Source organism: Cheilinus undulatus, linkage group 3 (assembly GCF_018320785.1).
Source record: "Cheilinus undulatus linkage group 3, ASM1832078v1, whole genome shotgun sequence".
In the NCBI taxonomy this organism is placed as follows: Eukaryota; Metazoa; Chordata; class Actinopteri; order Labriformes; family Labridae; genus Cheilinus; species Cheilinus undulatus.
The window spans coordinates 40,504,781-40,521,634 of NC_054867.1; the positions used below are offsets into that span (position 1 = coordinate 40,504,781).

A 16,854-nucleotide genomic window follows, 5' to 3' on the forward strand; every position below is an offset into this window, starting at 1 on the left:
AAAAACACAAAAGAGTGTTTAACTTCTGCAGCACGGACTTCAGTTATTCTGCATGAACAAAGACACTCACTGCACTCTGAGTCATCCAAGGTTGGAAAACATTTCTAACATCTGTTATCTCTAACACAGGTTCAATCAGCCTCACATCTGATGTAAACAGTTGTTTCAGAAGAACAATGAGGTCACCGACTACTAAAAACACTAAAGAGTTATAATCATGCAGGTGCTTCGCTTGCAAAATCTGACTGACATGAATACAGAGAGAATTTGTGTGTGTGTGTGTGTGTGTGTGTGTGTTGAGTGCATTTACACATTGGTTAAAAATTCTTCTTACAGTGCCTATTAAAGTATAGGATATTAGATGTTTTACCTTTTTATTGATTTTATAAATCAATAATGGTCAATATTATTTGGCTTTATTTGACAAAAAAACCCTCTGTAATGTCAAATTGACAACATATTTTAACAAAGAAATGTCAACTAAACAAAACTTTAAAGGTAAAGTAAGTGCAAAAATATTTACTCCCTTTGAAATGACTGACCCAGTTCAACATAGGTCCAGCTAATTGGTGCTAGTAGTCTCACAGATAGTGAAATGGGGATCACCTGAGTGCAGTGCGTGTGTCTCAAGTGGTTTTAGTATTAAGACATCTATGTCTGGAAGGTCCAGTTACTGGTTAGCCAGTATTCCTGGCTACCATTGCACCATGAAGATAAAATAACACTCCAAGCAACTCAGAGAAAAGGTTATTGAAAAGTATAAGTCAGGAAATGGATGCAAAAAAAAAATCCAAGGCACTGAACATCCCCTAGAGTTCAATAAAATCTATCATCAAGAAAAGGAAGGAATACAGCACATGTATTAATCTGCCTAGATCAGGCTGTCCTCACAAAATGAGTTACTGTGCAAGAAGGAGAAGAGTGAAAGAGGCCACAAAGACACCTATGACTACTCTGGAGGAGTTAGAAGCTTCAGCAGCTGAGATGGGAGAGACTGCATACAACAACTGTTGACCAGGTTTTTCACCAGTCAGAGCTTTATGGGAGAGTGAAAAAAAGAAAACTGCTGTTGAAAAAAACTCATATCAAGTCTGGACTAGAATTAAGCAGTGGTGGACAAAGTATTCAACTCCAGTACTTGAGTCAAAGTATTGATACTCGCCGTCAAATCTTACTCAAGTACAAGTAAAAATTTGCTCGTTAGAATTTTACTCAAGTTAAAGTACTAAAGTACTTACTTTTAAAAACTTACTTTTAAGTATTCAAAAGTACAAAGTACATTTTACAATATGAGTACATTGCTGTATTGTTTTCTCAGTGCTTTTACAGAACCTTGTAACTCTCTGAAACCTCCTAATGATGTACTGATTTACATGTAGAACCACTCTGCTACAAAAATGTGTGTATGAAAATGATATAAATCATTCCTCATTTCTGAAATCTCAAACATCAAGCTGAGGTATGGCCATGGGGGCGCTGGTCTTTCAGCTTGAGTTCTCCTGCCATCTCCATTGCTGAGTTCTGTTTGAATGAAGGTGGGAGAGCTTGCTACACAGAGCGAGGGTGACTTAGCCTATTTTCAAATCCATCCCAGATGTAAACGGTGACTGTGATTGGTCCCCTTCTGTGAGGAGCACAGCGTGTGGCCAATTGCATTTTAGAAAAGAAAAACACCAACATCTGACTACAAAGCTATGCTGAACCTAAAAGGAACGAGTAACGACAAGATTCCTTGAAATGCAGTGGGAGTGAAAGTCATAAGTTTCCAAAAAAACAAATACTCAAGTAAAGTACAAATACTGAAAAAATGTACTTAAGTACAGTACTCTGTTACTGTCCACCACTGGAGTTAAGGCATGTGGGAGACTCCATGGTCAAGTGGAAGAAAGTTCTTTGGTCTTTAGTCTAATGAGACTAAAATGGTGCTTTTTGGCCATCAGGCAAGATGCTGTTTGGCAAACACCAAACACTGCACATCATTGCAAAAGCACCATCCCCACTATGAAGCATGGTGGTGGCAGCATCATGCTGTGGGGAGGCTTCTTGATGGCCGGCCCTGAAAGGCTTGTAAAGATAGAGGGTAAATGAATGTGGCAAAATACAGGAAAATCCTGAAGCACAATCTTTTTCAGTCTTCAGGGCTTGGGATAATATTTATTTTCCAGTAAGATAATGACCTGAAGCATATGGCAAAAGCTACACAGAAATGGTTGAAAGACAACAAGGTGAATGTTCTGGAGTGGCTGAGTAAGCCCAGACCTCAATCCAGAGAATTTGAGAATTAGAGATGTGTGGCTGGACTTGAAAAGGGCTGTTCGCGCGCAATGCTGACAGAGTTTGAGCAGTTTTGCATAGAAAAATAGAGAAAACTTGTTGTGTCCAAAGGGGAAACATCCACGGGGCCAAGTACTTTTAATAGACACTGTACTTAGGGGTTATACATTTTTATTTTAATATTTTAAGTCATATTGAGTTTATTTCTGTGATTGCTTTTATGTTCTGAGTACAGATTTGTTGCCTGAAGTTTATATTTCAATATAAAAGAGCAGTTACTGCTGTTGATAACAACTAATGGGAGTCCTTACCAAAATCTCTGCCACAATCAGCTAAAGGTTATTCTATTTCCACAAAAATCTAAACAAACAATAAACACTGAAGTCATGGCAACAAGATGAGACTAATCAATGTGGCTGAGTTGACTACAGCAGCAAATGAGACCAGCTTTATTCCGCTCAACTCAATTTTCTCTTAATGCAATCTTCATGGGAACATCTAGGCCCAAGTATTAGAAACTGCAAAAGTTAAATCACAGCAGTGCCTCCATTTTCTGGGAATTCTCATTAAGAAAAAATAGGGCAACAAGCTGCTCATGTCCTTCAACCACTGTTCATTTGGGAGCGTGCTGAGTTACTGAATATCTGCTGGGTTAACCAGCTGCTCTGTAGCACACAAGAGGTCACTCCAGAGGCTCATAACCACAGCACAAGAAATCACTCGTGCCCTTTCTCCTTCCATGAGGACACTGTCAAAACACGCTGCCACAGAAGACTGTGCATTCTTGGGGACACATCATACCCCAAACATCACCTGTTTGATGTGCTGCCCACTGAAAGGCGCTCCAGGGTAATGAGAGAACATGGACAAATGGGCTAAAAGACTGTTTTAATACCAGAGTCACTGCTGTAATTAAAATGACCTGAACATGAACACTATGCATGATTGCACAGCAGCACATCGTACTGCATATGGTTCATTAAATATTGAGTATATATATACTATTACAAGTGTGAAGAAATGTGTTGTATTGTACTTTTAGTGCTTATTTCTTCATCTATATCTCCCTTTTGTATGTCGTCTGCACCAGCATGCCGCCATTCAGATTGGTTGCACTGTGCTTGTGCACTGCAATGACGATAACAGTTGATCTATTCTAAAAAGTAAAAACAACAACAAAATTACATTTTTTCATTGTGAATAGATTTCTTAAGATGCCATGATAATAAACAAAATCTAAATCTAAATTAAAGTTACAATTTTAACATCATTCACGGACTTATTCCCTCCCCATTTTTGGTTGACATAACATATGATACAAGGGGATTGGAGTTTGGAAAACCCCACCTGTAGCTACCATCTAACCTGTCACGCCAGATGGATTTGTTTCAACCATCCATCTGGGAAACCTTCAATACTAAGCGTTTGGAAAAGGGCAGAAGCTTTGAAAAAAACTCGGAGAGTGACTAGATAAACGTTCTGTCTGTCACATCTTTACGGGCCAATCAGAGCAATAAAGCACGTGATGTAGCCGCGACCCAATGCGAACCATGGCGACTATAGACATGTCAGTACACAACTTTTGTGTACTGTTTGAAAAGAAAACAACTCACTGCTGATCTTCGTTCTTCTTTCAACGAAGAAATGTTGTCAAGTTTTGATGAGACTGCCGCTTTGGGGCACAGTGGTTAAAAGTGTGCCCCATGTATGCGGATGGCCAGGGTTCGAATCTGGCCTGAGGCCTTTCACTGCATGGCACTCCCCCACTCTTGTCCCTGTTTCCGACTCTATCCACTGTCCTCATCTATCAAAAAAGGCACAAAAATGCCAAAAAATAAATCTTGAAAAAAAACCTGCAGTTTTAGCAGCATCCACACTAATGTCTTCCGCCATAATTGCACTGACCTCTTGTTGCTGCTTGCTTACGTCACAATTCCGCTGCGCCTGAAAGTACTACCCCTCCTCGCTGATTGGTCCTGTCACTTTCTAACCAGGTCCAAAAGGTTCAGAGGGGAGCTTTGCAAGATGGATTTGCCAGTAAGAACATGGAAACGGGCATATCCATCTGCTTTGAAAGGTTAGTTGCTCCATCCTTACATTTAAGAACTTCAAATTCCAGGACAAAGCTTTTACATGATCAAACTAACTTTAAAATGAAGAATTTTCAAAGATTGCAGACATAAAACCATGCAAAATTATTATCATTTGCTTTGTTTAAGGGCATTATCATTTTTATGTCACTTATTTTGATTAAGAAAAACATACATAAAACACAAAAAGGAGGATTTTTGTAAACCATTACAAAAAATTGACACTTGAGTGTTTGCATAGTTTGCATAATATCTCTGCTGTTGCAAAAAATTGATTTATCAAACTGGTGTTTTGACACATTTTAAGTTAAAGAAATATTGCATCTTCTGCGATTTGAAAATTGCAGCAGGCCATATTGCGATTTAATCTAATTAGCGATTAATTGCCCTGCACTAGTCAGTTCACTCGAATGGTCATGCCACCTGACAAACAAAGCCGGTGTCTTAGAATTACTTGATATATGTCATGAATTGAATAATTTTTTCAGGGAAAAAAATAATAGATTTGGACTCAAAATTATTCATGTCATGTCACTGACTTCTATACATGAATAAACAGTAATGAGTAAAACCTTGCATTCTTTTAACAAACTGTTTTCAAGAAGAGGTTGTTTCTGCAGAGCAATGTGACAGACTTACTCTGACAACTACCTTCAGTAGGCATGACTAAGATCAAAAACATTTAAAAACATGTTCAGTATTTATTCTTGTAGTTATTTTTTTGCTTTACATGTCATATAAAAGCATACTTATACATTTCTCTCTGTGCCACATCCAGCTGTGACTCCTTAAAGAGCTTTAACATGTCATTCAGGATCACTGCAGTGTAACAGTAGCTGAGTCAGAGTCTGGTGCAGAAGTTTTTGGACCATGCTGCTGTGCACTCTAGTTTATTTGCAGGTACATCCTGTAAATCAGTCATTGTTAATGTTATTAATAATGCCTTTGCTTAGCCAACTATGAGCTTCATCTTCTTTGAGAATAGCAAACATAGGCGGTTCTGCTGCCAGATGCTGCTGCCTCTCCTGTTTACTGGTAACTCTGCATGGCTGAACCTTTGAACACACCTGCACATTATTTAATTTGCACAGATGAATGTGTTAGCCGGTTTATTGCTGTCGTATTTGTTTACATGAGAATATATACAACACTGAAGAGTCATGTAAGGCCTCACTCTATTACCACTGTGACCTTTCAGGGGGCTAATGACTGCCAGTGGAGGCTGCAACACTCCAGCAGCTCTGAAAGGCAGCTGTGATGAGGACGGCTGTGAATGTGAAGGAGATAAATGGACACTTAGCATACACATTAGTTCCGCCTCATATGAACTGAATTATGTGAAGTTAAAACAAAAGAAAAGGCTTCAGGAAGTTATTTTTATGTGGCACAAATGTTCAAATATTGGAGGTTGTGTTCATGCAGAGTGCAGTTTTTGGACCCACGCCAGCCAAAATATGTGATCAATGATCTCTTTTTTGCAGACAGACTGAGTGATCATTATTTGTCTGACTCGTCTGGACTTGTTGTAGTGAAAGTCTTGAATACTTATCTCCTGTCGTATGATGAAAAGCCTATTTTTAACAGAGGCTTAAAAAATTCACAACCACTGCGAGCTGTTTGATTCAGCTCTGCTTCAGGCAGAGAATAACAAAGATGCTCCACACAAACTAAAATCAGCAGCAGAACAACTTCTACACAGTGATTAAAACTGGAAAAAGCTATTTCACAGCTGACGTGAACAACACAAAGGGCCAAACAATATATGACTGACCATGTGAGGACTTTTATTCAGCTACAGGCAACCTTCTAAAGAGTGTCTGCCTCTTGGTCGACAAAGAGAAAAATCAGGGTTTCAGTTCCAACTAGGACACAGACACAAAAATAATTCCAAATGCATTAAAGAAAGAAAAAGTCGGAACCTAACAACACAATCTGTACTGTGCAACCACTCAGACAGACTTTAAGTCTAGCATTAGAATGAACACTGTTACTAAACCACTTATCTGTGCTGGAAATAAGCATTTATGTCTAAAAATGCATGCAAAAATTATAAGACAAAAATAGGGATGTCAGAATAATTTCATTAATAACAATTAAGATCCATAAATTGATTTAGCATTTATTTATTGCAGGCTTCATTGTCCTTTTCAACACACTTTGGTTTAGCCCCTGCACATCTCCATGCAGCCACAGTGATGAAAATAAGTCCACCACTGCTCCTTTATGTCTCATTTCACTGTAACAAATATCATGAGTAATTTAAGGTGGATTTCACACCTGATAGTGTGGGGGACTAGGTTCGACTGGGGACTGAAATTGCACCATTGTTGAGCTTTCACGTGGCTTGGTTTGCTTTCACATCACACTTGGTCAAACTGACTGAAGCAGTTAAACATTTGTGGCGCTAGACTCCATGTCCACTCCTAAGGCAACACTAAATTTATGCTGTCTTTGGATTTCTACTTTTGCTTCGGTGTTCATACAATGTCTTTGTTTTTACAAGAAGACACCCAGTATGAGCAGCCGCTAGCTGCCCAGCAAGTTGTTCTATACATGAGGTGAATGAAGCAGTACTGAAGAAGGCGCAAGCTATAATGAGTAGAAGCGACTACCATGGGTTGCCATGGCTACGCAGGCGCTGAGCGAGGTATCGACATGTATTCAAAGCAATGAAATCACATATATGAATCTGTAAATCATTACGCTTTATGCTACTTCCTGCCTTTGGTTTACAAATTGGTCCACTGTGCTTTCACAACTCAAACAAACCAGGGTTTTTTTGGAAGCAAACATCCCTGTTTTAAAGTAGACCAGAGTTTACTTGAGTCTGAATGACATTTAACATGGCACGCCAGATTTGTTTCACACATCCATCTGGAAAACCTCTCATACACGGTGTTTGGAAAAGGGCAGAGGCCTTGATAAAAATCTTAGAGGATGATGGGATGAACGTTTTGTCTGTCAGATTTTTACGGGCCAATCAGAGCAACAAAACATGTGACGTCGTAGCCCCACCCGAGGAGTAAACTCCTTACAGAGCAGCATAACGTGAACTTTTGTCGACTTTTGTCATTTTTGAAAAGAAAACAACTCAATGCTGTTCTCTGTTTTTCTTTTAATGAAGAAATGTCATCAAGTTCTTATAAAACTGACACTTTAGCAGCATCCATGCTAATGTCTTCCGCCATATCTGCACTGGCCTCTTTTTGCTGCTTGCTTACTCTACGGGTCTGCTGTGCCCGAAAACACTGCCCCTTGTCGCTGATTGGTCCTGTCACTTTCTGACTGAGCCCAAGTGATTCAGATGGGAGCCTTGCAAGATGGATTCACCAGTTAGAAACATGGAAACTGGCATATCTATCTGCTTTGCAAGGTTAGGAAATAGTCATGTAGAGGGATTATGCTTTAGGGTGTCTGTCGGCATTTTTGAACCCGGTATCTCAAAGATGCTTTGGGAGATTTTCTTCAAATTTTGCGCAAATTTAAAGCTTAAACCGAATAGATTTTTAGGTATAGTGAAGCCTCTTACTCCTCATTTCCATTTATGCTTACAGAGGTAAGTCAACAGGAAGTCCATTCATTCCTATGGGAATCTCTGTGATGTCCATCGTACTTGCATAACTCCTCCCCTCTCTAATTTTTACGCCAGGAATGAGCCACAAGTACATTGAAGAAATTTAAATTTTGCAGTAGATATGGGAGAAGCCATATTGCAGTGTGCTAGCTGACCTAGCTAATGACAAGATAACAGGCTATGAAGACTCATGCCATCATATTAACCACTTAGAAATGAAATGTGAAGATTTATTGGTAGATATTGGGTGCTGTAAGATTGTTTTGATAATGCCAGTTTATTTAAGTGAAAAGTTAGCTAAAAAATGGGTTATTTAACTTACCAACATACATCTGAATGCCAAGTTAGCCTAGCCTAGCCCATTCTGACGTTCCTATGTCTGTAGATGATATCCTGATTGGCCAAATTCTTCAACTACTTCTTGATATGCAATAATAGTCCTATTTTACCTCAGTCATTTCATATTCTAAGCTGCTTAACAGTGAAAAACTGATAATATCATCCTCTCCCCAATGGCTGCAGGCACTTAATCAGTTTTTTATCCATCTGTTAAAAATGCAATCCCTTGCATTGGACACTGGGAGGCCTCATCTATATATACTATCGATGTGGAAATGAGGCATTGGGAGTTAGGACCTTTTTTTGGCTAATTAGCAAATACAAGCAATTTCAGTCTGTTTTTATTCCCCTAGACCAGGGGTCATCAACTACATTTGGACAATGCATTTTTTTTCCTATAAGCGAAAAAACTAAAGAAAATTTAAAACTTGTCTCATTAACATATTTTTGTTTAAATATTTTAATTTTCTTTCAAATGCATGTAATTGTTAGGCTCTAACAGTGAGATCAGTCGTATTTATCACAGCCAGCCACAAGGGGGCGATTGAGATATTTTAGCTGAATATTCCTGAAGGCAGAAGTTGACATGGAAAATGTCAGTTTTATCAGGAATGGACTGATAAATTCATGTTTAACATGCATCATATTTACTAGTTACAGGTGATTGGTGGTTTTCTGAATAAAATGGATGAAACATAAAGTCATCTTGATGACACTGTTTCAATCTTAATAGCTTTTGGAGTCTTTTTAATAGCTGCTGGGAACAAATACCACAACAAATCTTTTCCTCTGCACATGTTCTGAATTTGGTGATGCTTTGGGGCTGGATGGCAGGATGTGAGGGGCCTATTGTGGCCGCCAGGTGATGATCACTGCCCTGGACATACAACAGAATACAAACAATAGCTAGCAAGGCTGTGGAGGCTTGTAACTGCTTGGTTGTTCTAGCTATTTATAAAACTACCATGTCAGTTTCTTTAATAAACAACTCAATAAATCTATAATGCATTTGACATAGCTTGACAAGAATCTATTTCTAATAGCACAAATGCAAACGCCAGCATCTCCAAAGGCCATGCAGTGAACAATTAAAAATGTCATCTGTCCTTTGTTATTGATCCCCTTCCCCGTCCCTTGTCTGTTGTCTTCATCATTAGGCTGCATTCAGCACTCATCAATTGTGACCTACAGGTTATTAATACCGGCACAATCCACCCCCTCGCTTTTATTTTCCGTAGGTCAACATGCTCAGGTTGTGCACTTCTGCTCTCTGTCTCTGTCAGCGTCTGTCTCTCTGCAGCTCCAGTCCTGACTAATAACGAGATCAAACTGCTCCACAGCGCTCAGTGCTCTATTTTTATTCATCTGTCTGGACTCTAAGCTGGAAATTACTGCCTGTGTTACCTGCTTAAAGTGACATGCTGCTATCACACTTAAAGACATAAACATAGACATTTATCTACCTGTAATGAGTTCATCTTGTGGATTCTGTTACATGTAGTAAATCTCTTTTTTCCTACTGTAGTCCTTTTACCCCTCTGGCTCTTTAACTGCTCTAAGCAGCACATTCCCCCCTCTCTTTATGCTTAAATCAAGGAGAGTGGATGCAGTGTTCTTAAACGTGTGTGTTATTGGTCTGTGTCTTTGGGCTCTACAGTGTCACAAGGCCATAATGCATCATTTACAACAAGCCAGGAAAAGGTCAGACCTGCTTCCCGAGCGCTGCTGTTCTCCTGTCATAGTGGCAGGTGTTAAGACAGTGGGACCTCTCACACTCTGCACACACACACACACAATGGTCTGTGCAGGGCTTTTGATTTTGCTACTGTGGAGGATTAGCCAAAAACAGGAGCTAATGATCAAATATTGTTAGAAGGAATGTGCATTACAGGTGTAAAGATACCCTAAACTTAAGATTTTTTTAAACAGTTACAAAAATATGATTTTGAAGTCAGTGATATGACTCCTTCAACAGCAAATATCTCATGCTTTTATTTTAAAGGTGGACAGTAACGCTGTATATTGATTGGCCTTTGACGGCGTGAGCAGAGCAAAGTTTTCCTCCAGTGTTGACTCACATCGAGACCAATGTTTACATCACGGATTTGGATATTATTGATTCTCCTCTCTTCACTTTTTTAAGCAAACCAACAAGCTCTGTCAAGCCAGAAAAATGAAAGAAAATCAAGAAAAAGTTTTCCTGTCAAACACCCACCCGACACCTTGTCGATTTCCTACACTCGCTGTTCATCATCCTTGTCAGCATGAGCGACAGAAATCAAAATAGGAACAGGGTGTTGAAGAAAAAATGTCACGTCCCATCAGGCTGCGTTGCTCGGAGGCTGTCGGGACACTCACATTTGAATTAATAGGATCAAGCTGGTTTGTTGTTGACTCTGTCTCTCTCTTGTTGTTTGCTACTTAGACACTGACATAAGGATGCCAAATGTTCTCAACCTTATGTCACCTAGGTTTTCTTTTTCTTTTTTTTATTTGAAAACCCAGGTTATTAAAACTAGCTCTCGTTTTAGTCATCAGCCTAAATTCTAGATCCAATCCAATATCTGTATCGGGTCCAATATGGACGTAATTAATAGATCAGATATCTGACTGACGGTGCCGATCCAAGTGACTGATCCAAATCCATCCTACAGTTTGCGGTAGACCATGAACACACCACAGTCTAACACGAGACAGTCTGTGTGTAACTGAGCTAGTGTTAGTTGGGGATGTTCTTAGCAGTATAATTACCTAGTAGATTAAACATAAATCTATATTTAGAAGGGTCAAAACTAGTCTAAAGATGAGAGAACACAAAGAAGAGTGGTGTGACGTTAGCCTGCTAGCACTGAAAGCTAGCGCCGCCCGCCCTCGTTCCTCTTTGCAGATTAATATCGTGCTTTTGGCCTCTTTTCACTTTGGGTGAGTAGTCATATGTGAGCTTAACCCGCGACAGCCCACGTACCACTTTATTTCCATTTACTACTTTGGAAAACTGTCATACCCCGATCTTCCTACTATACGCTAATAGGTTAGCCGTTAGCCATTAGCCACTACCGTCCTTTTCATTGTTTATATCTGGTGAAGGGTCAGAGACGAAGGCTGCGGCCGTTAACTGAAGCTACAGCAGTCTCTAGTGGTGGGGGGTTCATTAAAGAGCATTATAGACAGGGATTTATGACTTATACTCATTTGTTGTTTTTTGGATAATGCGGATATTTATTTTTTAGTAGTAGTTCAAATAAATTTGTTTGGAATACATTTAAATTCAATTCATTTTTGTATTTTTTGTATTTTTTTGCTTTTTAATAAGAGGAGCTGGGTGGTATACTACAGCCTCATGTAACCTCACACATTATACCAACAACAATAATAGTAAAAAAAAAAAGAAAAACATATATATATATCGGAATCAGTATCGGTATCGGCACATATTTATCAGAACTGGATCGGAACTGAAAAAAGTGGATCGGTGCATCCCTACTAAATTCTTAAAATACCAATGCATGTAGTCTCCAATGCCTTTGTACTTGCTTAAGCTGCAATATGTCTTGTATCTAATCAATTTAGAACAGTTCTTTGTCTTTAGATATTTTTAACTGCATCTAAAGGTGTTGTTTTATCCCCATCTGTTCTCTAGTTTCCTCTTTCCTTAACAATTTCTAAGATTTTTATTTCCAGCATTTGTTAAACATTATATGCCTTTGCTGTTTCCTTGCATGCCACTTTTTTGTTTGTCTTTCCCGGGAGGACGAACACCAGAAGAGGGACGATAAAGAGAAAATCAACAGAGCTGGTCAAGCAAACTTCAGGACTACAAAGCTATCAGATTCACACAACAAATATGTTACAAGAGCTATCGTTCACTATCAATAGAGCCAGTTGGTAAATTAAACTCTTGTCAAAGCTGGTTGGGGGCAGGAACAATAAAAATCTTTATCCACCAGAAAAAGCTGTCAGTGCGGATCTTTGCTCTTCTTCAGCTCTTCTTTCTCTTCATAGGCCGCCATCGTTTACAGGCTTGGAGAACAACTAAACCATGCTCGCTTCGGCCTCAAATAACACTAATTGGTCCAATTGGGAACAAACATTCCAGATTGAAGTTTTGTAAAATGGATCTGCCTGATGGGAAATGTGGAGTCGGTCCAATCCCTCTGCTTGGCAAAGTCTGAAATCTGCGTGTGTGATGAAACAGCTTTAGACCCTTTTTAGATAAGTAAGTATGTTCTATACTTCCTTGCACATCCTTACATACGAACTTATGATCATGTCTAGTCAGCATTCTTGCACCATTTGGACATCTTACAACCTTCCACCAACGCACATGGACTTTTTAAGAGCTAATTAAAGTTCGTTCATACTTAAATCTTAATTCCAACAATTAGTGGTACCTCGTCCAGGTGCTTGCCAGTAGTCAGACTGTTCATGGCACGTATGTGCCTATTATTTATTTTACAGTTTCAATGTGTGCAGCAGTCTGACAGTCACAGCGGATCAACCCTGTCAGCTCATGTTTGAACATCAGGTACACTTATGGGCCTGGTCATGCCAATTAAACTTGATTTGAAAGTGGTTATAAATGGTTGATGACATTTAAGTAAAGTTAAAGAAGAGACAAGTCGCTCCATTCACCTGCTCTGTCTCTCCTTATCCTCATTCACGTCTGTGTCAGTGTGTCAGAGCGACTGTCAGAGGCTGCAGTGCGATATTCTGAATCTGAAAACAGCATGAAAGCCCAATAAGAAAAAAAGAAATTAATTTATGTGCATAAAAGGCACTTTATTTGTCTGTTTTTTTTTTTTTTTTTTAGGAAAAAAAAACGCAATGTATATCACATAGAAATACGATCACAATGTCCGTTTTTGTTCCAATGTCGTTCAGCCATAGTAGCATAAAAACACAAATACTTCGGCTGTCAACTGTAGTAAATGACGTCATTGTAGTCATGTGTCTGCAAGCAGTCAACAGCACCAAACTCTGCTTCATCCATGTCATTGTTTTACGTCATTTCCTGCCTGCTGAAGTTCCACTGGGAGTCCTTCCTGCGAGATATATATGTAGGCAGGTAAGCCAGGTAGATTTCAGAGATTTTCAGGAGTGTATGTGGGGGGGGGGGGTGCTTCTGTATGTGTGATTTTATTTTCCAGTAATTTATAGAAAATCAATGTTAAACCACTGGACTAATAAAGTTAAATCCACCTGCATTACCTCTGGAAATCCATCACTATTGATCTGCTGTACAACTTTTACTCTGGGCAATATTTCCCTCTCTTTTAGCTCACTTAATTTAGCTTATTTTACAACCCTGAGTCTCTTGGAAAAACTCCCAACAGTAGAAGGTGGCTCTACCTACTTTAAATGTAAAAAAACCCTTAGAATCCAGCTATTGCTTTCCTAAGTATCCTTAAAGATCTTCAATGTGCGCATGCTGCTTCTATTTCACCCAGTAAGAGTGAAAGTTGAATTTGGTGAAAAAGGCAATAAGCAGACAAGCATTACAATCAAAAACAAGAGAGGATGTCCTCGTCTGACTGAGGAGTATTTAGTGTTCCTATTGACTGTATTGCCTCCTACACAAGCTGTTTTAGACTAACCAAACACAATGGTTCAAACATCGAGCACACTGAGCCTGTTTGAGCTCCATCAATAAAAAAACCTCAAGGTTAAAGAGTGAATGTGGAGGTACTGCGTTGCTTCTGTACCCTGTTCAGGGACACAGATACAGTGACAACTCCGCAGAATATGAGTAATGAGTCCTTATTTATACAAAGCTCTATCCATGTGCTGCATTAGTGGGAGAGCAGACCGAGAGCTGTCAGGTTGTAAGAGCTCAGCTGTCGGACACATTATCAGCCTACTAACACGCAACAAGACAGTATGTGATGGATGGGTAATTACTGTGCTGATGGATGGTTTCCAGTGCAGTGCTGCAGCAGTAGGTGTTATTGGTTTGAACTCCAACAGGAGTACTGTAGGTGTGTCACTAGGATTGTTTGTGTGTATACAGGGAGACGCAGCAGCTAAAAATCCATGAAAAATGCACAGATATATATTCACTTGGATCAAATACACTTTGTCTATAAGAGTTAATATCTGTGAGGGTAGCTTTGTACTGTTGAATTGAGCTTTTGCAAGGCTTATTTTGTGTTTGTTTAAGTGTGTGGCAAAATGGGGAGAACCCACAGCAGCCCCTAAGCCCATCCAACTGTGAGAGCTTAATTTATCATGCAGAGGCAGCAGCTGCAGCTCTTCCCTCACACATGACCAAATATTGTACCATCTTTGGGTGTGAGGCGTGAAGAAAATGAATAAATCAAAATCTATTTTTAATCATATCACTTTGGTAGATTTGCATAGAACTAAACTGGCCAAAATAGAATATTTGAAGTTGAAATCACTCTGCAATTAAATTATTTTTGCCACCTTTTTTCTCCCTACTACTTGTTCAGTTGATGCAAACAGGCAGTAAGCAATGAGAATGCAGTGGTTTTGTAGCCATAATGCTGCAATTTGATGCTTTAAATCAACTTTGCACAGGGATTTACGAATAAAAAGTCGACCCACTCACATCATGAAAGATAGTCAGTCCCTGTCCGGCGCTGTGCAGCGGCTGCTGCTGCTGCTGCTGCTGAGCCCGGAGATGCTTCTGCTTGGCGGACTGCAGGCACATAGTGATCATCTCCGTACAAGCCAGCATCTTTGAACGCGTCCAGACAAACCTCGGTCAGAAGGATAAAAACAGTTAACAGGGAGAGGTTGAGCTACAAGTACGGAGGAGAGGAAGCAGGCTGCAGGTGAGACACAGAGAGCAGGTGAGGCTGTGCAGGCAGGAGGAGACTCTCTGAGATGCTCTGTAACTTTGTGCTGCGCTGCCGAGCAGAGCTGCTCGCCCCTCCTGCTGGAAACACGCTGATTGGTTCGTTTATCTGAGCTCTGCATCTGGATCAGACGGTCGATTTTACATTTTAACTAATTAACAATCAGACCGCTTACAATACAACAAAGTTATGTAGGCAAAAAGTTCTTATATTAATGGCATAGCATGCAGTAGATGGCCAACACGTTTAATTGAGTCAGAATACCAAAAAACAGTTCAGATGAGGGAGCCTAGTTACCATCTTTTGCCGTTATTGCCCTTTATGGGCTTTCATAGTCTACGCATTAGCAAACAAATTTGTTATCTTTACATGTAAAACTACGGTGGCCTGGAAGTGCAATACAAAATAACAGTCTGAAAGACACTTTACAAAGCATGAAACAATTTACATTAGCCATTTATTTGCTTTTCATAATTACATTACCAACACACTTTCACAAATGCCTAAATAGTTTTATTTTACAATTTTTTTTAAACAAAAAAATCCAATATAAAATTACAAACACTTCAAAAATATTTTTACATTTTGTAAAACAAATTTAAAATAAAAAAAATTTCAATTTTAAATCTTTAATATACATTTTACTAATAAAATTTACAAAACACTTTTATATGAGTTGAGACAAGTTAATAAGTTTAACAACACTTCTACAACTACTGAATGTACAAAATGCTGGAAGTGACACGAGTTTCAAGTTATGTGTTTCAGACTTTCTAATTAAGCATATTGCTATTTTTTTTAGTGTTGTAAAGTGTTACAATCTTTCTAATTTTGTATAGTAGTTATGTAAAATGTAAACCTGTTTTATCATCTGTAAAAGGGTTTGTCTAATCCTAATTTATTTTATGAAATCTACATTTTTTGGTTAATTTAAAATTGTTTAAAACTTTGTAAAAGTGTTTCAGACTTTGTGATTTTGTATTGCACCTTCAGGCCACCTATAAAACAACTGAAAACAGTTTATCTTACTGTTAAATGGACTTTTAAGCTAGGCTAACTGAACAAATTTGAATGTCTTCTTTCCAAAGTCCAACTAGTATCGCAATCCAGCAACATAACATTTAACATGTCCAATGTCTGCACTTAAAGAAAGCTAATCCAACATTTAACTGTTTTAAAATTATTTGAATCAAACAAGACACACAACCTATAGCTTATAGCTTTATCCAACAATGCTATTTTACCTTTATGATACACCTTTTTTTTTTAGTTAGGCCTTGGAAAAATGCAATACAGACCTGTTCATTGTTTATCTTGTTGCTCTGACCTCAAATGCTAACAAACAACAAAAAAAGATAAATCTCTTTTAACTTTTAAAATGGCTTTGAGGACTGATGTTACCAATTTGGACTTTAAACAGAGCTATCAGAAAGTACTGATACCCCCTTCACTTTTTTTCAATTTATGTTGCATCCTGATGCTACTATACTAAAAGGAATTAGAATTTTAAATTCCCAACAGGTGAACTCCAGTCAAGGTGTAGAAACATCTCAGCAACGATCAAGATAACTAGGAGGCACCCGAGCTAAATATCAAGTGTTGTTGCAAAAGGTCTGAATACAATGTGATATTTCAGTTTTTATTTTCATGTACATTAACATGTTTTCACTTTGTCACTGTTATATACTGAGTGTGAATTAATGTAAACAAAACATTTTTTTTATTGTAGCATCAAGCTGCATCATAACAGTGAGAAAAG

The 16,854-nt window shown here is 38.7% G+C and overlaps 1 protein-coding gene across 2 annotated transcripts in view; it reads right to left on the bottom strand.

Moving 5' to 3' along the window:
• necab3 (N-terminal EF-hand calcium binding protein 3) overlaps positions 1 to 15,104 on the bottom strand; it is an 87,186-nt gene extending 72,082 nt beyond the window's left edge. For both annotated transcript variants that reach the window (XM_041783507.1, XM_041783506.1), the window contains exon 1: positions 14,846 to 15,104. In XM_041783507.1, coding sequence (XP_041639441.1) covers positions 14,846 to 14,974 — 129 coding nt within the window. In that variant the 5' untranslated portion in view covers positions 14,975 to 15,104. The remainder of the gene's footprint in view (positions 1 to 14,845) is intronic.
• Between the last annotated feature and the right edge of the window lie 1,750 nt (positions 15,105 to 16,854).